Here is a 25,670-nt window from a genome sequence, read left to right on the forward strand (position 1 = left end):
ACAATCTAGGTAGAAAACAGAGCAGCCATGGTTTAGGAGACTGAAGCAGCCATGGCTTCAACTACCTCCTTCTTTCCCACACTCTCTTTCATAAGAACAGGTAATTCTTCTTCTTCTTCTTCTTTTTTCACAGTAACCGCCCATGCTCAAAGAGTGAAGACAGAAGGCTCCAAAGGGCTCAAAAGAAAACCCACCAAAACCTCCAATTTGAAAGAAACCAAACAAAAACCGTCAAACCATTCCATAGCCCTTGAACCTAGCCCTGCAAATGAGAAGGCTCCGACCTCTTCTAATGCAGAAGAAAAACTTCTTCTGTATGAGGATTCTCCTGACTTTGAATTTGAGAATGGGTATACTATGAGTGGAGTTTGTGACAGACTGTTGGAAGTCCTCACCATGGAGAAAACTACAGAAGAAGAATGGAGAAAGCTGTTGATTTTAAGTGGGGAATGGTCCAGAATTAGACCTCACTTCTTCAAGCGCCTCAGCTATCGTGCAAAAATGGAGACGGACCCTTGCAAAAAACAGAATATTCTCACTCTCTTGGAGAAGTTGAAAGTGGTATGATATATTCTGGTTCCCGACATTACATATATTTTACATACATACATACGCATACAGATATACCCCCCCCCCCCCCCCCCCCCCCCATGTGGACATATTAATGAAATGAAATCTGACATTAATATGGGTGAAAAGGTCAACATGATACCAATCTCAGATTAACGGCTAGAGAAAGAGAAAACTAGTAGTACAACATGGATCGAAAATTAAATTAAAAACTTGTGCACGTTTAAAGGAAAGCAAAAAAGAATAGCACAAATTCTGGAGCCAGAGAGAAAGACTTTGAGTGCAAAGAATAAGGGTACAAACATCAAGTTACTATATGATGGGGAGAGGCATATGTGACCCCATGAATTCTCTCATATATTTCTGTCTGGTAGTGTTATGTTCATGTTATAGAGTAGGTACGGCACCGAGCTCAGGAACAACGTTGGGATGGGTATTCAGTGCTCGCGTGGGAAATTGTGGACTGGGCCAACTGTGGTCAGTCATCTATAAATGGAGGACTGAGCATTATTTGTGGTATGATGATTGCCAAAGTATCCAAAGAACACTCATCTTAACCAAAAGTTAGTTCTAATGGTGTAAATAAAAGTCTACTACATAGAAGCCAGAATTGTAATCAATGCCGACTTAACAAGACAATATGTCTACATAAAGCTGACATGCTACATCCACTAGAAAGTTTTGATGCCAAGGGGCAAAATATATTTATGGATTTATTCTTGGTTTCCTTCGTAACTCACCATGGCGATGCAGAGATCTGGATTTTGGTGGATAAATTTGCAAAGATGCTAAAGTTCATCGCAACAAAAATAGCAGAGAAAGCAATAATCCATGATTTGACTCAATGTTTGTTGACCAGCTCTGGAAGCTGTATTGTTTGTCAGTAGTTATTGTGATTCTAAGTTTAATGCACGATGGTGTGATGTCGTCAGTATTTGCTTACCATGAGAAGAAGTGAACCATGTCATCATCCTGTTCAAATTGAAAGAATGAATCAAACATTGGAAGCTTGGGCATGTGTTAGTGATCAAATTGGAAAAGATATCTCCCACAATTAGAGTTTGCATATGATAGTAGTAATCATTTGGGTATTGATTTTGGTAAAGTTATGTTGATGTATGGATATGAACTCAAATCACCAATTGTCGTGGGCTTAGAGAAAGTCGAAATATGTGAAGCTCATCTCGAATGACAGGAATAAACAACCTGATTTGGTGGGGTTGATATAAAAAGAACTTGTGATGGAGTTACAACCTATGCTACCCAAAGATTATAAGTTTATGAGAACTGGAAAGTGTTTTTCAGCTTGATTTTGTGGTCCTTTTAAAGACACAAAGAAGATTCCCTCAATCACTTATAATTCAGCTTTTCTGTTAGATGTTATGGTACATCTCGTTTTTCATGCCAGTTGTCATTCTTATTTAGGAAAGTGTTTTGTAAGATGATTATTGGCCATTCAATGGGTCATTTGTATAAAAGAAAATATTAAACAAGGAAAAATATTAAACATTAGTATAGGAAAAATATTAAACAAGGAAAAAAGGACAATTTTGGAATCAGGAAATTAGCTGTTGAATAGTACCGTCAGATACCCAATGGTCAGACTAATCTCGAAGGGAGGGGGAGGAAAGGCAAACTGAAGTTAGAGTAACTCAATGTTTGGAGTTGAGAGGTAGTTTACCATCTCTTCCTTGTCTGATTTTGATGTTATTATGTATGGATTTGCATTGAATGTCTGCTCATTTTATATATGTATTTATAGGATCATTTCACATAGATCCATAACTCCTACCTTGTAAAGGCTGAGATATTTTGTTGGGATCTTGAGTTTCGTCACGTATACATGTGAGAAATTGTTTTAACAACTTAAGAATTTGAAACCATCTTATCAAGAGGATTTCTGTGATGTGTACAGGTTGACGAGGACATGGAAAAACATAATCAGCTTCTCAATTACACAAAAGAGCATTGGCCAGAGTTGGATGTTGTAGTTGCTGGAAGAAGAAAAGCTTTCAGCAATGATTTCTTTCATTACATCGAATTGGTTTGTGATTCGTATTATGATCGAACTGATAAACGTGATGGTAAGGTTTGATGCCTATTGTGAAATTTGCTTGCATTCTTCTACAACATGTTTTTGCAGGAATGGTCATACATAAGGGGGTTTGATTAGAAAGTTTCACCATCATATATATTGAAAATCTAGGAAATGAACCCATGTCTGTGCTATAATAGGATACCCATGAACTTTATGTAGAATGGATTTTGTGATGAAGCATCTGAAAACTTCTCTTCATACGTCTTGTGAGAGTAAGGCAACAATCTTCGAAGATGTGCACATAGAAAATCAGAGTAATCGTTTAGATTAGATCTGAACCAGCTCTTAATGTTTAGTGGGGGGAACATGTTAATTTGGTAACTAAAGTATTTGGATTCATACATATACAGACCATGATTTCATAAAGAAAGTCATGCAAACCTCTCTTTACTGTGTTATAGCTAGAAAGGATAAGAATGAAGATGCATCTTTGTTCATTGGAGAGGGAATTAGAGTAGTTCAATGAGTTGATGGGTAGATAAGTACTCTTCATTCACGAGGATAGAACACAGCAGTATGGCTGCTGGTCAAATGCGAAAAATAAAAAAATCAAACACCTATATGTACTAATTAATATCTGCTGACTAAGTAAGTTGCTTTAGTGAAACTTAAATGTGTGACTAATTAATTTACAGTGAGTAATCAACGTGGCAGTAATTAATTAAGTGCTTTAATGTCAATAAATTAGTGAGCGCATTAGTTAATTGATTGATGGGGCAAATAATGTGGGATTTTTGGCAATTACACTTAAAAAAGAGAGTGACATTTTGACAAATTTCCCTTATACTTTTATCTTGTCAAACTACCAAGCCATTATTCCTGGAATTTGGTAGCATGAGCTTTTGAAAGCCTGATAATTCCAGTGAATTTTGCCCTTCATGTGCATTACAGATCTGGCCAGAGTGGCTGCAAAATGCCTTGCTGCAGTTCAAGCTCATGATAGAGCTATAGAGGATAAGGTGGCAGTTACCATTGCTCAACAGAAGTTTGATGATATTTTGAACTCTCCATCTCTCGAAGAGGCATGCAAAAAGGTTGATGTTTTGGCGAAGAAAAAACAATTGGACTCAACTTTAATGCTGATGTTTGCGAAGGCATGGGCAGCTGCACAAGAATCACCTAATATGACTGAAGAGGTTAGAATTCCAGTTAAAAACCAAGGGTTTTGATAACTTTTTTTCATTGAAATGCCTCCTTTTAAAGGTTATTGGATGCTATGTTATCATGTATTATGCAACATAGGTCAAAGAATTGATGCATCATCTTTATCTCGTGGCAAGAGGACACTTACAACGGCTAATACCCAAAGAAATCCGGATGTTGCAACGTATTCTTGCTATTGAAGATCCAACTCAACGTTTCTCTGCTTTAAGTGAATCCTTTGCGCCTGCAGAAGAGTCTATCGACAAAGACAGGGAAGACTTACACACGTAAGGCTGCCAACTTGAATGCATTTGTAAAGCTTTTGACTTAAATGGATATGGATGGCATCCACTTTGCATGCATAAGTAAACGTCTTGACTTGAAAGAGATATGTCAGACCTTGAATTCTAGGGTCTAACCTTTAAGCATGCTAATCTACTGGAGTGCATATGCAAGCTTTGACTTGAGTGCACTTACATATGGTCTTGACCATTTGAATGCATACACATTAGTCTTTAGAGCCAAAAAATGGTAATCTACTTGAAACTCTTGACTTATAATGATGCATGTGGATTAGAGAAATGGAAAACCTTGGCTTGAAATTGGAAATGCATATCCATTTGAGTTTTTGGATATTATCTAAATGCTCAAGTACTAATATGAGTGTCTTTCTTATCAGGAAGCCAGAAAAGCTACATAAGTGGATGAAGCTTGTCCTTGATGGATATCACCTCAACAAGCAAAGTACTACAATGGACTCAGCTCGTCAATTGATGAATCCAACAATCATCAATCGCCTGATACAACTCAAAGATATTGTAGAAGATCAATTTATGTAAGGGTGTTTGATGTGAAGTGCTCTGGTCAGAATTATTCCACCAAAGTCTTTCAAACGTTGAAGATCATCTACAAGCTTATAACATCGAAAGAAGTTTCATCAATCATTTGTTATCAGAGCTATTGAGTCTCTTGCTTTGCATCATTGGAATGATATTGTCCTCCATAGGTCATAGCAATCAAATGATGTAGCTCAGCATTGGAAAATTCCCAAAGCTATCTAACCTTCTCTTTTTTAAGCCTATTATGGTTTTCAAATCAAAGGATATGTGACATATGCTCTCGTTCTTGATTAACATAAATATGATCGAACAGATCCGTCCCCCAGATATTGTACATTTTTAGCATTTCCTCTCCAATGAGGCATTCTATTATTTTCGGAAGCCTCATTGAGCTATTTATTGTAGAGTATGTCTTAAATAGTTTAGTATCGTTATGAAAATAACTGATTTCTTCTATTTTTAAGAGGACAACTTAAAATTTTCGGATATCCATTACGAAGTGCTTTTCTTTTCCACCATTGAAATTTTATGCTAATTCATAAGTACATTCATGCAATTGTGTTGTGTACATAGTGCCATGTTTTAACATTGTGTTAAACTCTATGAGGTATAGCTTTGTACAATCGTGTTGAATGCTAGTTTGGAACAAGTCCAAGGTTTGATCAAGAAGCTAATCTTTGTAGTAGCTTCAAAGTAGGCAATTAAGTTCTTGTGAAGAAAGGTTCTTTTCTGTTCAATGAATACCCCCATGCTTTTCAAAGGCAATATTGTTGGCAAGACCAATGTATGGATGAAGTAATTTTTCAAATACATTTGAGGACAATTGCAACTCACGGGGGAATTATCTTGTGAGTATAATTTAATATGTAGGATGTCTACATATTTGGGGTTTGTGACTAAAAGAAATATTGTGCAAGTAACAAGGGGATTCAATTTTGTACATCTTCAAAATCAGCATGTTCCCCATCCCCTCTTTCCTCACTTTTAAAAAGTAAATACACTGAGAAAGAATAACATTTGGACATCCATGGTCCATTCACACACTTTATGTGTGTGGCCAGAAACACTAGCATGGCATATGCATGCCAATAATTTGTTCGCAACAAACGTAGTTGAAGCCATCATTAATCCTCGGTGTGTGGAATGAGGAGGATCTCTACACCTGAGATCGAAAGGAAGGGTGTGTGCGGCCAAACACAAGCAAAGCATGTGCGTGCCAATAATTTGTTCTCAACAAATGTTGTGCATTTTCTCGAAGCTATTATTAAACCTTGGTGTGTGGAATGAGGAGGATCTCTACATCTGAGATCGAAAGGAAGTGTGTGTGTGGCCAGAAACACAAGCAGGGCATGTGCATGCCAATAATTTGTTCTCAACAAATGTAGTGTATTTTCTCGAAGCTATTATTAAACCTCGGTGTGCGGAATGAGGAGGATCTCTACTTCCGAGATCTGAAAGGAGGAGTTCTACAAGAACTAAGACACGAAAGGAGGGGTGCTACGAGAACTAAAACGCGAAAACACGAAAGGAGGAGGTCTACAAGTTTTACTTCTGAAGCTATTTTCTTTAATTCCACGAGTGACCCTTAAGTTTTTCCATGTTGTTTTCTATGGACAATGTCCTTGGCTTTTTTTTCTTCCCCGGTAAATATTTGAAAGGCCGGTTGTTTGCTCAAAGCGGATGAGACAAACAGGGGCCCGAATCGACAAGAGAAGCCATCGGGTTCGAACAGATATCATGGGCATGGATAGCATTTCAAAAAATAGATGAGAATGTAGGAGGGGTATTTGAGGAAATAAAGGAAAACCCAGGAGGGTTATTTCTGAGTTTTTCCTGAACTTTCTTCTATACAGATTCAGGAAGGAATCTACACGACAGCAGAATTTCTTTCTTCGTAAGCTCCCGGTGGGCGATCCCGTCAGAAAACGCAGAATGCGATCTGATGAGATTGGCCTCGAAACTCTTCTACGATGAAGAATCTAATGGGTTTGTGACAAAAAGAAGAAGTAGCTTGCATAGATCTTTCTGATCTTTGGATGCTTTAACCTAGAGAGAGCTTCAAGTATAGCTTTTGAATGGGTCCTCTGCATTTCCCACCATGCCTCCAAGCTCAAAACGCCAAAACTCAAACAGAAGAGGTTCTTTTCTTTGCAAAAATTCTGTATTTGCTATTAAAAGAAGCACAATGTACTGCATTTTGCTAGTTTTGATCATCATATCAATTTGTATGTTACCAATAGTTATATTTATCCTTCCTTCTATGCCCCCAACGCCCCCATTGAGAGCAAACAGATTACCTTGTCGTGATGATACTAAAGGCTATACACTTGGAGAGATGGATATTTGCACTCATACTTGTGGGACCTTATGCTTTCCAAGGGTTCGTGGCATATGTTTTTCTCATGAAAAGGTCACCATTTGTGATGGGCGCCCACTAGTAACTCGAGAAGTGTTGAGCCAATTACCTTCGGAGATGGTGTTCAAAACCAATAAGAAGGCAAGACAAAAGATATCGATCCAACATGGTAACAGCAATATTTGTGATGCTGCAGGAGCTCACTGGATCCCAGGCTTGAATATGGTTGCCGATCTTACCTTGATGCCCACTGGAAATTTTGGGCCGAACCCACATCATGAGGCCGAGAAAATTATCCCAGCCATTCTTTTCTCACAGCTTAAAGAGTTCAAGAATTCTACGCTATATTGGTTCGCAGATCCCACAGATCCAAAAATGATCTCTAAGTGGTCCCTTGGCCTCTTGGAAGTATTTTCCGATGACCTAAACGTGAAGTATCTGTCACCGGTTGGAAGAAACGAAGGTTCGATATGCTTCGAAGATGTGATCCTGTTTAGTGGAGTTACCAATTCTGGATACATACCAAATGTGGTGACCCATGATTGGTTCAGAAACAGGGTGTTGGAATATTGCAACATCCCTAGTGTGAATGCTAGCCGTCCAATCCGTGCTGCCACCATTGTCCACCGGAATAACTCCTCCAGAAATATTGGGAACCATGAGCTGGTAAAAAATACAATGGAAGAAAAACTAAAGGTGCAGATAAAGATAGCAGTACCTGGACCATGGGAATTTTGTGACCAAGTCAAGTTGGTTGCCGAGGCAGATATTGTCTTAACGCCTCATGGATCTCAGAATGCAAATTTAGTGGTTCTTCGCCCTGGGGCAATAGTAATAGAGGTTTTTCCTCTCCTTTATTACATTGATTGGTATAGTCATTACTTGCATGCTGGTAGAATAAGGCATTATGAGGTGTTTGGGACATGGATATCAGAACAGGGAGGTAGCATGCCACTAGTTATGCGGCTTTATGCCTACCTATATGGATGGCAAAAATGCTTCTTTGTTAAGAAATGTATGAATTATGGGAAGAATCAACAGATCTATGTTGATGTGGCTTATCTAGACAGGCTTTTGCAAAGCCTTATCGATAAGTGTGATGTAGTTGTTGAACATTCTGATTGCCTTCTGAGAAGCAAATAGATGATGATGAATAATATGAGATTTACAATTTTGGCGTATGACGCTGATACTTCTATCAATAATTACGATGTTAAAGAATAAAATGGATGATAGGATTACAACTCTGGTGCTGATCGCTCACCTTGTTCAAAATGAATTCAACTTAGTGATGAAACCGTATGGCATATCATAATCACGTGGCAAAGAAATTGAAGAGCTTTCCCTTAAAAGCTGTTCAAATGCAATTCAAATGAGTATGAAACCTTGACGTATAAGATGTGGGGAGAGAACATATAATTTTGATAGAAAGCCGTTAAAGATCCCTTTTTATTGATATACCTAATTCATAACACTCTGATCATATTCCCTCCATTCATTTTGGTGATTCAGATAAGTTATTCAGTCTCATGCTGTTAGGACCTATTCATGTAACTAGATTGTGATTTTCTGAGACTGTCATGATTCAATATTAATGATTCCAAATTTATTACACACAGCTTGATAACATTGCCACTTATGGAATGTTTTTTATTTGCATCTAGTGTAGTTTCGATATTTTAATTGAATAGCTTTTTAGAGTTTGTTTTATAAGACAAGACAAATTTTTGTTTTCCAACCATTGTTCAATTTTGAACGGAGATATGTTCAGGATCCAATTATGATGGATGAAGAATAATCAATTTTTCTTTTTCCATAATATTGTGAATCTTGAATATTCGGTACATAATAGCATTTAGATATATTTGCGTCATGTTCTTTTTTATGGGACTTCATTTAATTTTCAGCTCGTTGAAAAATGGAATATGAAACAGGATCTAATTACTGATGATAATGTAATCTCATTGCTGTTTCATGATAATGCTTCATGTACTCATTATTTACTGTACATGCTAGTGCCGACTGATATGGGCATATACATCTGCAAGAATATTGTATTTTTTTGGTAAAATACCAAATATGTGACCCAATCACAAGATTTTGGGAGAATACTGAAATTTTATTGCAATATGGGACAAGTGCATACATAGAAACAAGGGGCAGAATTGTCAAGAGAATCATTATTTAATGTAGATATTCTTCTGCGTGTATTAAGAGCTTTTAATTGCAAGCCTTAGAGAAGTATGTAGCTCAGCATCTTACTGAAAGCTGTATAACATTATCAATAAGCAAGTTTATTGTTCCAGAAGTTTGGAGTTTTGATTAATAGTGGTTTAATCATTAGAACATATTGGGGTGGAAACTTTTACCAATTAATGATGCTGAAGCATTGAACTTTCCAGATAAAGATGTAGACCCATCTATTTAGTACAAACTGAATATATCCCATGAGGTGACATCTCTCTATGTATGTAAAGTCAATGCAAGAATATCATGGTAACAAGCATTTGTTTATAATATTGCCAACATTTTCCATGATGTGTTGATGAACTCGACCACATGATAGTCTAGTGTGTTAGGAAACAGGTATCCTCATCATGGCTACGAGCATACATATCCACATTCTTCATAACCTCTGGGTTGTGGGGGACAAATGTCTCCAATCAAATACATGAGTGAAACATTCATCGGAGGTATTCCCATTGTGAACACTAGGTGTCAGTTGCTTTGTGAAAAAGAATGAGAACAAAATAAGTATATGCTTGTTGATTACATAGAAAGTACTTCCCCTTGCATTTAAATATTCATCAGAAAGGAAAGGCAAAGGACATATGCATATAAATGAACGTGAAAAGAAAGAATCATACTTCCCATGTTGTTAGATCTATGGCATTGATAGCACCAGGTCATTGAGCCGAAGAAGCCCTATGAACCCAAAAAGAAATTATCTCCAGAATGTAGCACCAACATCTAAAAACAACTCCATCTTCTCTTCAGCATTGGTTAACCCAAAAAGAATTCATCTCCAATATGCACTATCACTGCAAAACCACTTGACTGTCTCCCCTTTGGCATTGGCTAATACACTACAATATTTGATAGAGATTAACCAAATACCTTAATCTATGAAGTGGGGAATATGCATGACAAGGTTATGGTAAGTACATATACATGAGGTGCAATGACTCATCCTCATGATGGTGACAACTTGACAAGGATACTACAACAGAGAAATATATCCTCAAGAATGATGAATGATACTAGTGTTAGAATCATCAATATTTCCATCATAATGTAGAACTTCATTATGATGTGAAAATTGCATCAAGCGTGACCGTTGCGAGGTTTATACATTCTTGGAATATTCTCCAGCATTTCCACCTTTAATGGTTTCCTTATATAATCTCTCGTTCATCACCATCTCTCCTCTTTATGAAACCTGCCAAGAGCATGCTCGATAACCAACATGTCTGGTTATTGTATAGCTTTAATGTCTTGTAAGGACTAGACGAACTTGACAAGCTCACCTAGCACGGTGAGTTAAATTCCTTACTACCCACTTCTTACATCATTATCTTTGCGTCACCTGTTGGATCTCTGTTGCCTGAGGTTCTCAATTTTTATCAAATGTGTGTTAGTTCACTACAATCAATTTCAAGAGATCACAGGCCTCAAATATCTCTATGTTTTCAAATCCTTGAAAGTAGATTTCAACGACAAAAGATTGTCATAACCGCTACCTTAAAGGAATATTGAGCCCAAATGTTTCTTTTTTCTACTGTTGCTTCAAACCATGCTTAACCTTGCATGTGGCCAGCAATATAGATGTTATACATGCACACATAAGCTGATATATCATCCACATTAAGTTGCACAGCATGTGCAAAAGCATGTTCTCCAAGTTCCACAATGCCCCATTTTTTAGAAGCACTTAAAACAGTATGCCAAATTAATAGATTCGGATGAAAAGGCATTAAAGTAATTACTCTTAGTGCGTTGTCCACCTGGCCTGCACGGCTAAGAAGATCAATCATACACATATAGTGTTCCAAAGTTGGCATTAGACCATAGTCCCCAAGATTCAGGACCTCGAAATAAGCATGGCCAGTATCCACAGCACCAGCATGACTGCATGCATTTAAAATGCTAACAAATCCTATCTCCTTTTCTTTGTTGGATTCCTGTCTTTTTCTGCTTAATTCTTGAGAAACACCCTCTCCTTTATCAACACATGTCATAAAGAAAGCATCCCCTGAATCTTTTTCAATCTTTTCAAAATATTTAAATGCTTGTTCAACCTGCCCATATTTTGCATATCCTGTCACTAGTGTGATCCATGACCTTGTGTCTCTAGCGGGAAGCTTAATAAGTACTTTCTGAGCTTCTTTAAGAAAACCATTATTAATATACATATCAACCAATGCATTCCCAACAGGAACATATCCTTCCAGTATGCCTTTCCGAGAAATCTCGGCATGTATTTCTTGGCCCTTGTCTGCAGCTCCAATGCAGGAACAAGCTTTCAAGGCACATGAAAATGCAATACCATCTGGGGAGATGTCCTCGAACTGCATTTCTTGAAACAGTTTAAGTGCCTCCTCACTGCAGTCATGGTCAACAAATGCTGCAATAAGCGCTGACCATGAGCAGATATCTCTTTCTGGAAGAGTGTCAAATACTCTACGAGCATTTGCGATCAAGCCAAGACTAGCATACATATCAATCAGAACATTTCCAATAATTGGATCTGTTTCAAACAGCCCTTTTCTGCAAATTTCAGCATGTATTTCTAGGCCCTTTGCAGCCACAATACCTTTGCAAGCTTTCAAGACACAAAGAACGGTAGTAGCATTTGGAGCAATGCCTTGTACTTGCATCTTTTCAAAGTAACTCAATGCATCCTCATTATACCCAAACTTGGTATATCCTTTTATCAGTGAAGTCCAAGAGACCACATTGTGCGTTGATACTTCATCAAACACTTTATGTGCTTCCTGCAACAATCCACAATTAGCATAGAAGTCAATTAGAATGCTTCCAACAATATTATGTTCTTCTAGAATACTGAGGACTGCATGTAATTTATATCCCTTCTCAATGGCACAAGAAGAGGTGCAAGATTTCAAAACGCAGAGAAAGGTAACAATATCTGGCAGGATACCCTCCATCTGCATTTGTTGAAGAGAGTTCCATGCCCTTTGACTATGTTCATGGTCATAATATGCTTCAATGAGTATCGTCCAAGAAATTGTGTTTTGGCCTGGAAGATTTTCAAACACATCCTGTGCTGTTGAGAGCATGTCAAAGCTAGCATACATGTCAATCAGAGCATTGCCAATGACTATATCGCATTCTAGATAGCCTCTTTTGATGATTTCAGCATGCAGTTGTTGCCCTTTTTCTACATATTTGACAGCACCGCAAGCTTTCAAGCTGCAAACAAAGGTAAATATATCTGGAGTGGCACCAGTCACTTGCATCTCTTTCAAACAATGCAATGCTTCCTTTGTACGGTCATATTTAAGATATCCTACAATAAGGGCAGTCCATGAAGCTGTATCTTGCGCTTTGAGTTTGTCAAGCACTGCATTTGCTTCTAAAAATAAGCCACAACTGGCATACATCCCGATCAATGCATCACAAAGAAAACCCTCAATTTCCAGTAATCCCTTCCTTGAAATGTCACCATGTATCTGTTGCCCTTTCTTAATAGCACCACTGTTGCCACAAGCTTTCAAAACATTCTTATAGGTCAAGCTACTTGGGCTGACTGCTTCTACTTGCAAGCATTCAAAACAATTCAATGCTTTTTCACTACACCCTTGATTGATGTATCCTGAGATGAGTGTGGTCCAGCTAATTACATCTTTAACAGGAAGTTGACCAAATACTTCTTCAGCCTTTCTAAGATTCCCACAACTGGCATACATAGCAATTAATGCATTGCCAATATCAATACCGATGGCTTCTTTTAATAAACCTCTTTTATTGACTTCATCATGTATATTGCAACCCTTCTCTATGGCACAAATGCTGCCACAGCTCTTTATGACACAAATGAATGTAACGATATCAGGAGAAACTTTGCCCAGCCTCATTTGATCAAAACAAGCCAACGCTTCACGGCCATAACCCTGTTTTGTATAGCCTGTTATCAATGCATTCCAGGAAACAATATCTCTAACTGGAAGCTTCTCAAAGACTCCCTTTGCATCTTCAAATAAGCCACATTTGGCATACATATCAATCAATGCATTGCTAACATTGAGGTTGTTGTCCAAGATCCCTCTCCCAACAACAACTGCATGTATTTCTCGACCCTTTTCAATGATGCCCTCAGAGCTACATGCATTCAAACAGCAAAGGAATAAAATAGCATCTGGACAGATGCCTTCGAGCTGCATCCGTTCCAAAAGACGGATCGACTCTTCGACTTGCCCCTGTTCTGCATATCCTGTGATCAATGAAGTCCACAGAACCACATCCCTAACCTGAAGATTTTCGAACACTTCCAACGCTTCTTCAATGAATCCATACCTGCCATACATGTCTACCAAGATGCTGCCGAGGAAAATGTCAATTGCAATCCCTTTCCCCTTGATGTGAGCATGGATTTCGAGGCCAGTTCGTATGCGGTTGAGTTTTATGCATGTTTTCAGTATGGCGACAAGTGTGTACCTGTCAGGATCAACAGAAAACTCTTGCATTTTCTGGAAAACCCTTAAAGCATCCTCTGGGTAATTGTGTCTGGCATATCCATTAACCAGGCTGTTCCAAGAACATACACTTTTGTAGCTCAGCTTCTCGAAAACCTGCCTAGACTCATGTAAACTGGTGGCCTCTGCTGCCAATGATTGCACAAGAAAATTCCCAAGTTTTGGATGAGTTTCCAGACCAGCTCTAGAGACCTGTACATGGAGAGAAAGAGCATGCACAGTGTGCGTCTTTGTCACCTCCCCACTACGAGACATACACATGGAGAATTCCTACAGCATATAACTTTGTGTTAGGGATGCACATGCTATATAAAATATCTTGGTGCTGCCACTACTAATACAATAGAATACAGGAAAATACGAGAGTGAGGTGTGGAAAATTGCACAAAAAGTGTAGCTAGCTTATGTATATATATCTGTAAACCATAGATCAAAAACTGTACAAACAAACACACACACACACACACACGTTGAGGATCGTCCATGTAGGGCAAATTTTATCGCTCAGAAACTGAATTTGATAGCATCAGTATATAGATGTTATCAAATTCCGATGTGCATGAATACATTCAGAACAAAAGGACAAGACACATACTGCATCAAATGTTTCCCTGCTCGAGAGAGAGAGAGAGAGAGAGAGAGAGAGGGTTTAGGGTTTAGGGTTTAGGGTGTGTGTGTGTGTGTGTGTGTGTTGGGAAATTCATAGACATGTCTGGAACCCAATTTCACAACCTCAATATATATATATATATATATATATATACATAGATAGATAGATAGATATATAGTAAAGCCCTATAGTGCATGACATGTAATGAATCAAAATTTTCCTTGTTCAAAATGCATTGGAAATTGGCACTAGCTAGCTAGCTAAAATCTTTAGCAACAGACAATCATCCAAACCCCCAAAACAACAGCTTCTTGAAGGGGGGAAATAGAAGACATGGGAATGATCCAGCTCCAAAACTTCCCCTGCAAAACTCCTCCTCAAGAAAATTTTGGAATCCATCACATTCTGATTCTAGCCATTCGGGTGAATCTAGAACCTTCCAAGATTCTTTGTCTGTTAATCTTGTTCAAGCTTCCATCGCTGATGTAGCAGTGAGAGAGAGAAACCCCTCCATTTTCTTAATTACTTAAATACCCCTACTATTTCTTTTTTTGCAAAGTTACCAAAATACCCCTGCCCATGATTTCAACTAAATTAGCACAAATCATTTGTTAAATTAACTAGTAACACGAGTAATTTCATCAATGACTGCCGCAACCAATTGTTAATCTAAAAACGATAAGTTGGTTATGTAGTTTTTAATGTTAATTTAGTTCAATTGAAGTAGTTTTCACAAAAGAAACTTCATTACTTTTATCATATGAGTCGCTCTCAATCCTCCGTCAAATGGCTCTTGTTCCCTTGCACATCGGCACATTCATATTCCGGACAATTTTGCAATATGTACATTAGCATGATAAGCTTAAACTCGTATGATGCGGATTAACATTCTCCTTATGATTTTCATGTTGCTATCTATGAGTGTGTGATTAAATTGACTAGCTTTTGTCACCATGACATTTAGTTAGAAAATTTCTGATGATTAGCAAAAGAAAAAACCTGGTGTTTTAATAAATAACTAGATTTTGCCTTAGCATTAATCTCTTCTTTTTTTTGCCGGAAAAGATATTACATTAGTATTGAGAAACGCCCTAAGGCTATACATAAAAGGTGTGCCTTTCAGTAATGAGCCCCTATCCTATCTAAGTTCTAAATTCTAATTGTCGGCTTAAATAAATACTTTAGTGTAGAGTAGAACCACTCCACCTTATCGAAAACCCATCTATAAAATATTCCTTTGTCCCATATGGCATGGTGATGAAACTCCAATCGTTTGAGCTTTGCTTCTTGCATATTGCGTTTTATGTTATCCAAAAAACCTCTAACATTGTGCACGATCTCTGTCCAAATCCCAATAATTATCTGGGTAGGTCTTTCGGTCACATTTTGGAATACCTTCAAACATAGAGCCTTCCAAAATACCAAATTGCGATACCACTTACCAATTGCCATATTTTAGGTTTATGAGTCTCTATTTGTGGATTCAAAGGTACAAATGTTTTTTGCATCAAACCATGTCTCATAGCAAGAGCATTTGCAACCTCCTCTTGTTCATATACCATTGGTTTATTTGAGCATTAAACAACTATTGTCACATAAAAACAATAACCTTCATTGTTAGTGTTCCCTACAAGAGAACTACAAACGCATAAATCGATCAAAACTGTTCAATGTACCAACTTGGAGAACTTGACAATATTTATCAAAGTTGACAATTTCATTCTCTTTCATAAAGTAAATTGAGATTGCAAAGGTCGATATTCATTGGCCAAAAAAGGGATAGATCTCAAAGATGACTATTGCTTGACAATTCAACAAGTTTCAAAGTTATATATATATATATATATATTATCTAGCTAAGAGCAAACATCAGTAGTTGATTAGTCAGTAATGATTTCTTAATCAAACTCATATTTGTTGACTTATTGGTTATTACAACAATACGTGATTGATAGTTGGCAATGAGATAAATACAAGATCATTAATGTTTTGGAGAAGGGATTCTAACATCCAAGAGCAATAACAAGGGAGAGAGATTCACCTTGAATGATATCTCTAGGTTGATTATATAGTTCATTACCTGACCTTTATAGGTTTTAAAACACAAAAAAGGTGAGATTTGGCATGCCAAGTTATTGTTATTATTATAGAATGTTCATTGTTGTGGCACACTTCCATGTTCATGCTCTTCGTGTTATAATACTTTATAGGTAAATGTATATTGAGGAAGGCCTCAAAAGCATAAAGCATTACAATTATTTTAAGAATTGAATAACTTTATAATTGCAATGATGCATATGAAGAAATAGGTTAATATAGTGGAGAGTGGTCTTGCAGTGAGAGATTAGGAGAGGGCGTGAAACCGGCATTTTCATTTACCTTTAAAAGGAACGTTCACTAGAAAAGGTTGGTTATAAAGCCATGCTCAACTAAGTGGCTAAAAGGATCACATAGGAGATAATTCCCCTATTCTTTTTATATGAATTAAAGTGAAGTTTGTATCTTTGGCTTTAATAGTCAACTAGATGCTTTTTTATTATTATATCTGATTTGTTGAAAAACGATTAAAACAATTGTAACGGTTATATTATCTTAAATTGTCACAAATGTGACAACATGCAATGCACACTTAGGAATTCTTTGGGCTTTAAAAGGATGTCTTAAGACATAACAAACCACACCTCCAACTAATATTTATTGATGTGCACTCAAATAATCGCGAAAAAACCATGCCTTCTTTTGCATGTTGGCATTTGGTATTCCTTGCGCGAAAACAAGAGAGGCAAATATTAGATCTTTTCTTGTTCGCACTTCCCTTGGTTGCTGATATGAAAGGTCAGAAATCTTGTGAGGCCTACGAATCAAAATATAGCATATTGGCATGTCACCACATGGTGTTTTAATGATGACTATTTATGTTGAAAAGAGTAAAACAAGACAAATTCACCTTTATACATTATCCAATGGCATACTTTAGACGTCCCCGATGCCCATGAATTCAATCTATCAAATTATTGCATATAGATTCCCGAGCTCACTTTAGTAAAATTCATTAAATATATAAATGCATATATATGTAGGGTAGTGTAAAAGGTAATGATTTTGCAATATTAAGGTCAGGTTCGAAGTCCGAATGTCAAGCAACGGTATGGTGTTGGTGTGATCAAGCACACTAATATTTTACTTTGAAAAAAGTGGCTTTATGGATTCTATTTCCACATCCTCAGGTTTGAATACCTAATGTCTCTAACATATTCCTACAAAGAAAATTGGTTATAAATTCATCTTTGACAACTTACGAGACTAGTGTTCAAAATTGCAAGGCTACTCTAAATACATTTGTTTCCTTGAACTAAGTATCAGAAAAGAGTTCCACGAGTTCTTATAGTCTTAAGAGTTGTAGCGAATAGGTTTATAATCTTTGGCTTTAGGTGCAAACACCAACTATTCCAAAAATCATTTGAACTTCAAACATTAGCAAATTAAGCTAGAGAATTGTTCACCAACAACTACATTTGTGCATTGCTTGAATTCTAGGTGATGGGATTAGCAAACACACCATTAGTGGGTCATTTTGAGCATTTCTAAGATCTAGAATCTAGATGAGGAGTTTCGTTGTAGTTTCCAATCTGTTTATTTTCTAGTTCACGAAACACGTTCATAAAAGAGAGGTTTAACAGATTTCAAGTTATAACCTTATGTCTCAATATGCATATGTATTGTTGCATGCTAGATTGGTTGGGTTAAAACTTGTTCCATATGGTACGCTAAGACACAAATTTCTAGTAAGGGAACCATCATTGTGAAAGGTTTAGTTATAGTGTTGTCGCTCTACAATGTACATCATGGTCTCCAAGGGGGAATTTTGATGCCAATGAAATATTGATATAAACAAAGATGCACTCTTGGATCATCGATGCAACCCTATTGACATGTGGCAAAGAGATAAGCACAACTTTGACCCCAACCATTTTATGTATTTGCACAACGCGTTTTTCCAAATTAAAACTCGACTCTTAAATAGTAATCTGTGCATAATTGTGGAAACTATGGACAAATATGGCTAGAACTTCCATTAAGTTTTAACGAAAAACAAGTCACTAAAAGGATATCATGCAACCCTTTATTTGTACACATATATACCTACGAACATAGGCTAAACTAAGCGAGGTGTCTTCTTTTGTTTAATGCATTGCCAAGGACACCTATTGAATATATGTACAATGTACATTATGGATGCATGCACATACACATTTATATACATATGTGTGGTCCGACCCATTGCAAATACATATAAATATATGTCGATGTATGTGTGTGGGTAAATATGTATGTATGTGTGCACAAACATTGCTAACTTCGAAGCATACATGCATTTATGCTATGTGAACTTGTTTGACTTTCTTCATCACATCATGTGCATTGTCGATTAGAGAACATTTGTTTTGGTTTTAATACAAAGATATGGATTCTGGAAACTTTGGAACTCACGACGAGGCAACAATGAGCATCGAGAATGGCAAAATGTTGGGTCATCCAAGAAGCTACCTACCTCCTACTTAATTCAATGAATAACTACTAAGAGCAATAAGGATTTTGAACTCGCACAACAATCAATTTCTCCTGGGATACAACCTTAGGGTTCAAGGGCCTAACTTCTGACTACAAAAAATGGTTAAAGGAAGCAAAAAAAAAGTGGTTGAAGGAAAAATAACATGATTTAGAGTTTTGAGGTTGAAGGAGTTGAATTTGGCCCTATTTCCTAAACTCGAAACCCTAGACGCTCGACATAGGATCTAGAGAGTAAGTTCAAACACTAAAACCCTCCTTAAGGGAATTAAATGGAAATTTAGGGTTTATGGTTGAATGATGTTATGTTTTGGTCCTGTAAAGTTTCTTTCATGGAATTAAAGAGGTTTGGGATTTGAGATTTATCTCTAAAACTGTCATGAGCAAATTAATGCAAACAATGGACTACAAGCCGATTTCTGACCTTAAAAGTCAATTAATGGGACTTAACGCAAATTACGGAGTAGCATATAGAGAACCCCATTTAGATTTCAAATTACACTTGCAATTAGGGTTTTTAGTTTTGAATAGTCAAGTTTTGAAATGAAGCCCTACATGAGGATAAAAGAAATCCAATATTAAGCAAAGCAAAGAAGTTTACATGAAATGGTACACCATATTACACAAGTTAAAGAGTATTTGACCAAAATTAGGAATTAGGGTTGAAAGGGGCATTTGAAAAAGATAGATATATTTTGAAAGTAGTGAGGGATTTCTCACTTTAAAGAACAAATTTAGATTTCAAATTACAATATTTTTCTTCTTTAGTGCTCAATTTGACTGAGAATAAAAAAGAAATCTTGGTGATCTCTAAAGCTTCATGAAATGCTAGTTTGCAATGATCAATAAATTAATGTGTTGGATCTCAATTTAACAACCAATCTTTTTGTACAAGGGTCAAGAAGAAGAAGAGGAAGATAACAAACATTTGTCTAAATTTCGTTGGAGTGATTAATCGAAGACATCTCAACATTCGAAGATTTATATCCGAAAAAAACATCACAATTTGGAGATATATATGCTTTCAATTCTGAAATTGAAAGGCGTTGCAAGTACAAATTAGGCACCCTTTATTGACACTACCGTAACCCAAATTGCATCACTTTTCGAGTGCCTCCAAGCCGAACAAAACCATTTCTTCTTTACTATCTCTCATTCACTCTCTACTACGTAAAAACAACGAATCCAAACAAAAAAGCTGGTACATCTTTCATTTCAGCCCGCAAAAAATGCTTATTTTTTACGCTATCATCTTCTTTCATTGCAGACATTGATTGCTCAAGGCCTAAACAATATTATTTGTGACAAGTTAAGAGGGGGGGTGCGAGCATCCGTCGCATTCGACGCGCTCAAGGATACAAGTATTTGCTCATTCCGAGGGGTTCGGTGTGCAAGTGTATGGGAGATCAATGCTAAAGGACATTTAGTTATTGTGTTTGGTGGCCTAAGCTCCAAGAATGAACAAATAGATGAATGACAATGTTTGGAACTTGGTAGTATGCAAAACATTCGGGACAATGTGGTTCATGTGTTTGATGAATTGGATAAAGTTGAGGCCAATCCAATTTGTGTGCTTGTTGAACCAGATAACGTCTACGGAAATCCGGTTTATGCGCCTAGTGAATTGGATAACATCAAGAACAATCTGGTTTTATGCGGTCAATGAATCAGATGAGGTTGAGGATGAATCTGGTTCGTGTGATCAATGAACCAAATAAGGTCAACGAACCAGATAGTTTTGAGGAAAATCAGGATTGTGCGTTCGATGACGTTGTTGGCCGTGGCGCGAGGAGACTCGTCGGAAGGGAAGGAATAAATAGAACGGAACAAAAGCAGACTATAGATAGAAAGGTAAAGGGGGAAGGGAATTTACCCAAAATACCCCTGAAAATATAACATTTCATGAAATTCCACAAAATACCCCCCCCCACCCCACCCCAAAGAAAAAAGATGTGGGGAAAAGAAACAGAGTAATGTTAATCAATCCCATTATGTATATTAAATAAGCTTGTCCAAAATCAGAACTAGAGTTATGTATGTATGTACATATCTTGTGAATCTCTGATTAATTAAGCCATTGTCTATTAATCAGTTAATTAACTGCTTAAGAGTGAGTTGAGTTAATGAATTAATTAGTGGGATTAATAAAGTAATGAAATTTAAAAAAAAAATCTGAAACTTTGCATTATTTTGAGCTGCTTCTGTTTGGGGGAGCAGCTTTTGCTCTGTTCTTTTTTCTTTCTTTCTTCCCCTTGTATTTTTGCTCTGTTTCCCTTCTCCCCTCCCCCACCCCCAACCCCAAAACCTGTTCTTTCCTTTTGGTCTTTTGGCCATTGGAACTCTTTCCATTTACTTCAGTAAGCTTCAAACACAAGGGAACTCCCCATTCCTCTTCTTTCTTCTTTCTTTCTTCTTTCTTCTTCTTCTTCTTACCATTGATTGCATTACTCACAATTTTGACAAAGGCAATGGTGCTCCTCTCCTCTCCTCAGCTCCAACTAGAAGAGCTTCTACCGCCTCCTCGCCCCGCCATTGCGCTAGTATTGCTAATGTACTACTATACACTCTCCCTCCACCTAATTATAGCAGCATCAGGGGCCACCCCCAATTACAGCAGTGCCGCGGACATGTCCGCGCTCCTCGAGTTCGCGGCAGGAGTAAGGCAGGCCGGGCCCCGGCCCGGGACTGGAGGTGCCAGCTCAGCATCGCCAGGATGCGTCCTCTCGCTGAGCTGGACATCCAATGCCGGCGATGACCCGTGCAAGTGGTGCGGGATCTCTTGCGATGGCGACGGGGCCGTCGTGTCGGTCCAGCTGGCGGGCCTCGGCCTCCTCGGGGGCTTCCGGCCAAGCAGCCTCTCAAACCTCCGCCGCCTCTCGTTGCTCGACCTCTCCTCTAACAACCTTTCGGGCCCGATCCCCGAGGATCTGGGCGGGCTTTCGGCCACGTTGCGCCGGCTCGACTTGTCCGGGAATGCATTCACGGGTGCCGTCCCGTTCACACTCGGCGGCCTCTCGGCCTTGATTGACCTCTCATTGGCCTCCAACCAGCTCCAAGGCCCCATCCCCTCGTCTCTCGGGGCCCTCCTCAGCCTCACCTCTCTCAATCTCTCCTCCAATTCTCTTCACAACCCCATCCCTTTGGAGCTCTCCCAAATCCAGAGCCTCCAAGTCCTCGACCTTCACGCTAATCGGCTCTCGGGTGGGATCGATCCCGTCTTCCTCGGCTTCCCTTCTCTTGTCTCTGTAGACCTTAGCGACAACGAATTGTCGGGTTTCTTGCCATGGCAACCTAATGACACCTTGCCTCTCCTCAAGACCCTTCAATATGTGAACCTTAGCAATAACCACCTCACTGGACCCCTCGCGCCTTCCAAATTCTCCTCCATCTTCGCCGAGAAGCTCCGAGTCCTCGATATGAGCCATAATGAGCTCACCGGAGACCTTCCCGACTTTGAATACGTTATCGAACTAGTCACGCTACGGCTTAGTAACAATCTTTTCACAGGCTCTGTCCCATCCACTCTCTTGTCGGCGAATCTTGGCCTCCTCGAAGAGCTTGACATTAGTATGAACAATCTTACAGGTATAAATTTTAGAACTACTCTCTTGTATCATTCATTCTTTTAACTCTTCCAAGACTATAGGATTCTATGTCTCTTGCAAACGACTCTAGTTAACATAAGATTCTTTAACCCTTCAAGACTCTACGATTCTATGTCTCTTGTAAATGACTCTAGTTAACATATGATTTAATGCAATGCATGTTTTGAATAGTCATGATCTCCGACCCATTTTAGGAGATAAAAACAAAAAAGATGGAATCATCAGACTATTGTTTTTGTATACACTCAATTGGTTTATGTTGTTATATAATCTATAATGGTGTTATTTATAGGAGGCATTACTAGGGTGTTATCGTCATCGTTGAGGGTGCTTAATCTATCTTCGAACTCTTTGGTGGGTCCGATTCCTCAAAAGATCGGCTCATGTTCCATCATTGACTTAAGCCATAATGGATTTGAAGGTGACCTATTATCGATGCGGTATTGGAGCGAGATGATTGAAGTGATCGATTTGAGCTCCAATAACCTCGACGGTAAACTAATCGATGATGTTTCGGGTTTCGTTCGCCTCCGAAGCTTCAATGTATCTCACAATGCACTCGTCGGATCCATACCTCTCATGTACGCGAAGATTGCCTTTGTGGATCTTAGTTTCAATCAGCTCATCGGGTCTGTTCCCGCCTCTTTCTTCAATTCTTCGACTCTCTTGTACCTCGATCTATCGAACAATGGATTGAACGGGAGTCTAACGATCGAGACCCCGTTCGCACCAAGTAATATCTTAACTTATTCACCATCGGTGCCTCCTCTAGTACAAAATGGGCCAATTTTTCCGCTGGTTTATATGGATTTGTCGACCAACAAGATCGAAGGGAGTATTTCGGATGGGATTGGCCAGTTTCGCAACATGAAGGTATTGGATCTGAGAAGCAATCACATCTCAGGATCCATGCCAAAAGCCCTTTGCAACCTTACATCCTTGGAAAGGCTAGATTTATCCCTGAATGAGATGACAGGGCCTATACCAGGTGAGCTTCCAAGCACCTTGACATATCTAAGCCTCTCAAAGAATATGTTATCTGGTACTATTCCACAAGACCTCAAAAGGTTCCCAGAAGCCTCTTTCTTCCCAGGGAATGAAGGTCTAGTTTCTACATGGACATTTGCCCCTACTAGCCCACAAGCCGGACATATTATGGCGAGTTCACATGGGGGAAAACACATGTCTAGGTCGGTTAAATCCGGCATCCTCATTGGGGGGTGCACCGCGGGTGTTGCACTAGTTCTCATTGGCATTGTGCTTGTGGTCATATATCCCAAGGTTTATCAAAGGTGCCGAGACGGCTCCGGCTCCCACGAAAGCCGAAAAAGCAAAAGCATGTGGATGACTGGCCCCATCTCTCGCAATGGGTCGTCCAATCTCGGCTCCTCCACCGTTCTACTACAAGAAGCATCCTCGGCCTTCCGGTATAAGGGCTCCGCTCCCATGGACAATGACACGATCACGATGGGAAGTGAAGACGAAACTACTACGTATGGCATTAGTAACAATGAAGATGGTAATAACAAGCATAATGCTTCTTCTTTGGGGGCGCCTGTCCTTAAGGTGCAATCCCCTGATAGGCTTTCTGGGGACCTTCACTTCCTTGATAAGTCCCTTCGGTTTACACCCGAAGAGTTGTCACGCGCACCGGCCGAAGTGCTAGGGAGAAGTAGCAACGGGACGAGTTACAAGGCCACACTCGATAGCGGTCATGTGTTGGCCGTGAAGTGGCTTCGAGAAGGGATCACGAAGAATAAGAAGGAGTTCGCGCGTGAGGTGAAGCGGTTTGCGAAAATCCGGCACCCGAACTTGAACCCACTTAGAGGCTACTATTGGGGCCCACATGAACATGAGAAGTTGGTCTTGTCAGATTTTGTTAGCTCAGGGAGCTTGGCAGCATATTTTGTTAATTCAGGTAGGTTAACAAAAAAACATCACTATTTTTTGTTATTTGTTTTAAAAAAGGTGTTTTCAAACTTGTTCCCCAAACTTGTAACCCAGATCGTGGAGCATGGCAAGTGGGTCGGACACCGGGCACAACACCCACGACAACTACTACCATCGCACTATCGTGGGAACAACGTCTTACAATATCGGCCGACATAGCGCGAGGTTTACGCTACCTTCATGATGAGAGGCACGAGCCGCACGGTAATCTAAAAGCCTCCAATGTGCTCATTTACGTGGATGGCTCAAACAACCTTATAGCACGCCTCTCGGACTACGGGCTGCATTCGTTAATGTCCAAGCAAAGGTTAATCCCTAGCCAAAACGTGAATGTGAACGCGTTGGGATACTTGGCCCCAGAGCTCTCGTCCATACCCAAGCCCACTTTCGCAGTGGACATTTACGCATTAGGAGTGTTAATGCTCGAGCTATGGACGGGGAAATGTGCAAGTGATATTGTCTCTGGGGAATGTGGGGTCGTGGATCTTGTAGATTGGGTTAAATCGTTGGTCTCTCAGAGGAGGGCCTTGGATTGCTTCGATCAATCGTTGTTACTCAATCATCTGCGTGATGGTTTAATTCGGCCGAAAGGCATGGATGAGATGCTTGCCTTGGCTCTCCGGTGTGTCTCCTCGCACTCCTCTGCTAGGCCCTTGATTGCTTCGATTTATGAACAAATCTCATCCTTTTGCTAACCTTCGATCCTCGTGCATTCAATGGGAAAAAAGCTTACATGTGTCTACATTGATGCCATGATCATATCATCTTTGTAATTTGTTGTAATTATGATTTTTTTGATGCTCTTCTTTGTTTTGATACCAAGCAGCAGCATCAATGCTAATGGCACTAATACGTTTCTTGATTAGGAAATGTATGTATTTTTAGCACCGATAGTTTATAGTTTCGACTTTCAATTAATGTAGTCTAGCTAGTATTATTGACCCACATTAAATTCAATGGAAGTAAGTGTGTATGTTGTTGGTATTGATTTGATCAACAATACTTTATTGGCATTCAATGCTAGCCATTTTAAAGTTCCAAAATCCTCAAAATCCATGCTCTTGTTGTACATACATACATACATACATACATATGTACATATATGTATGCATGTATGTGTACATATGTATGTACGCATGCATGTCTTTGTTGTGTGTATATGCATGTAGTGAAAGGAGTTTTTGCATCCATACCTACTATTAACTAAAGCCCCC

The 25,670-nt window shown here is 38.8% G+C and overlaps 4 protein-coding genes across 4 annotated transcripts; 3 read left to right on the plus strand and 1 right to left on the minus strand.

Moving 5' to 3' along the window:
- Positions 1–36: 36 nt before the first annotated feature.
- On the plus strand, positions 37–5,166 carry LOC147858852 (uncharacterized protein At4g37920-like). Its single transcript, XM_087326382.1, has 5 exons — positions 37–561; positions 2,486–2,654; positions 3,560–3,804; positions 3,911–4,098; positions 4,491–5,166. Exons 1-5 carry the CDS (start codon positions 52–54, stop codon positions 4,648–4,650), a joined length of 1,272 nt encoding a protein of 423 aa, XP_087182508.1. The 5' UTR covers positions 37–51; the 3' UTR covers positions 4,651–5,166.
- Positions 5,167–6,632: 1,466 nt separating this feature from the next.
- Positions 6,633–8,618, plus strand: LOC147858853 (uncharacterized). The gene has a single exon (XM_087326403.1). It carries the CDS (start codon positions 6,749–6,751, stop codon positions 8,147–8,149), a length of 1,401 nt encoding a protein of 466 aa, XP_087182529.1. The 5' UTR covers positions 6,633–6,748; the 3' UTR covers positions 8,150–8,618.
- Positions 8,619–10,009: 1,391 nt separating this feature from the next.
- Positions 10,010–14,818, minus strand: LOC147858854 (pentatricopeptide repeat-containing protein At5g27110-like). Its single transcript, XM_087325840.1, has 2 exons — positions 14,769–14,818; positions 10,010–13,992 (listed from the first exon to the last, which is right to left on the minus strand). Exon 2 carries the CDS (start codon positions 13,981–13,983, stop codon positions 10,804–10,806), a length of 3,180 nt encoding a protein of 1,059 aa, XP_087181966.1. The 5' UTR covers positions 13,984–13,992; positions 14,769–14,818; the 3' UTR covers positions 10,010–10,803.
- Positions 14,819–21,207: 6,389 nt separating this feature from the next.
- LOC147858855 (LRR receptor-like serine/threonine-protein kinase GHR1) lies at positions 21,208–25,258 on the plus strand. Its single transcript, XM_087325782.1, has 3 exons — positions 21,208–22,486; positions 22,799–24,424; positions 24,511–25,258. The coding sequence occupies exons 1-3, from the start codon at positions 21,370–21,372 to the stop codon at positions 25,149–25,151; spliced, it is 3,384 nt and encodes a 1,127-aa protein (XP_087181908.1). The 5' UTR covers positions 21,208–21,369; the 3' UTR covers positions 25,152–25,258.
- The last annotated feature ends 412 nt before the right edge of the window (positions 25,259–25,670 follow it).

The sequence above is a fragment of the Azolla caroliniana genome, unplaced genomic scaffold, assembly GCF_043228905.1.
Source record: "Azolla caroliniana isolate FFs.n. ecotype wild unplaced genomic scaffold, voAzoCaro1.0.p SCAF_10, whole genome shotgun sequence".
Classification (NCBI taxonomy): domain Eukaryota; kingdom Viridiplantae; phylum Streptophyta; class Polypodiopsida; order Salviniales; family Salviniaceae; genus Azolla; species Azolla caroliniana.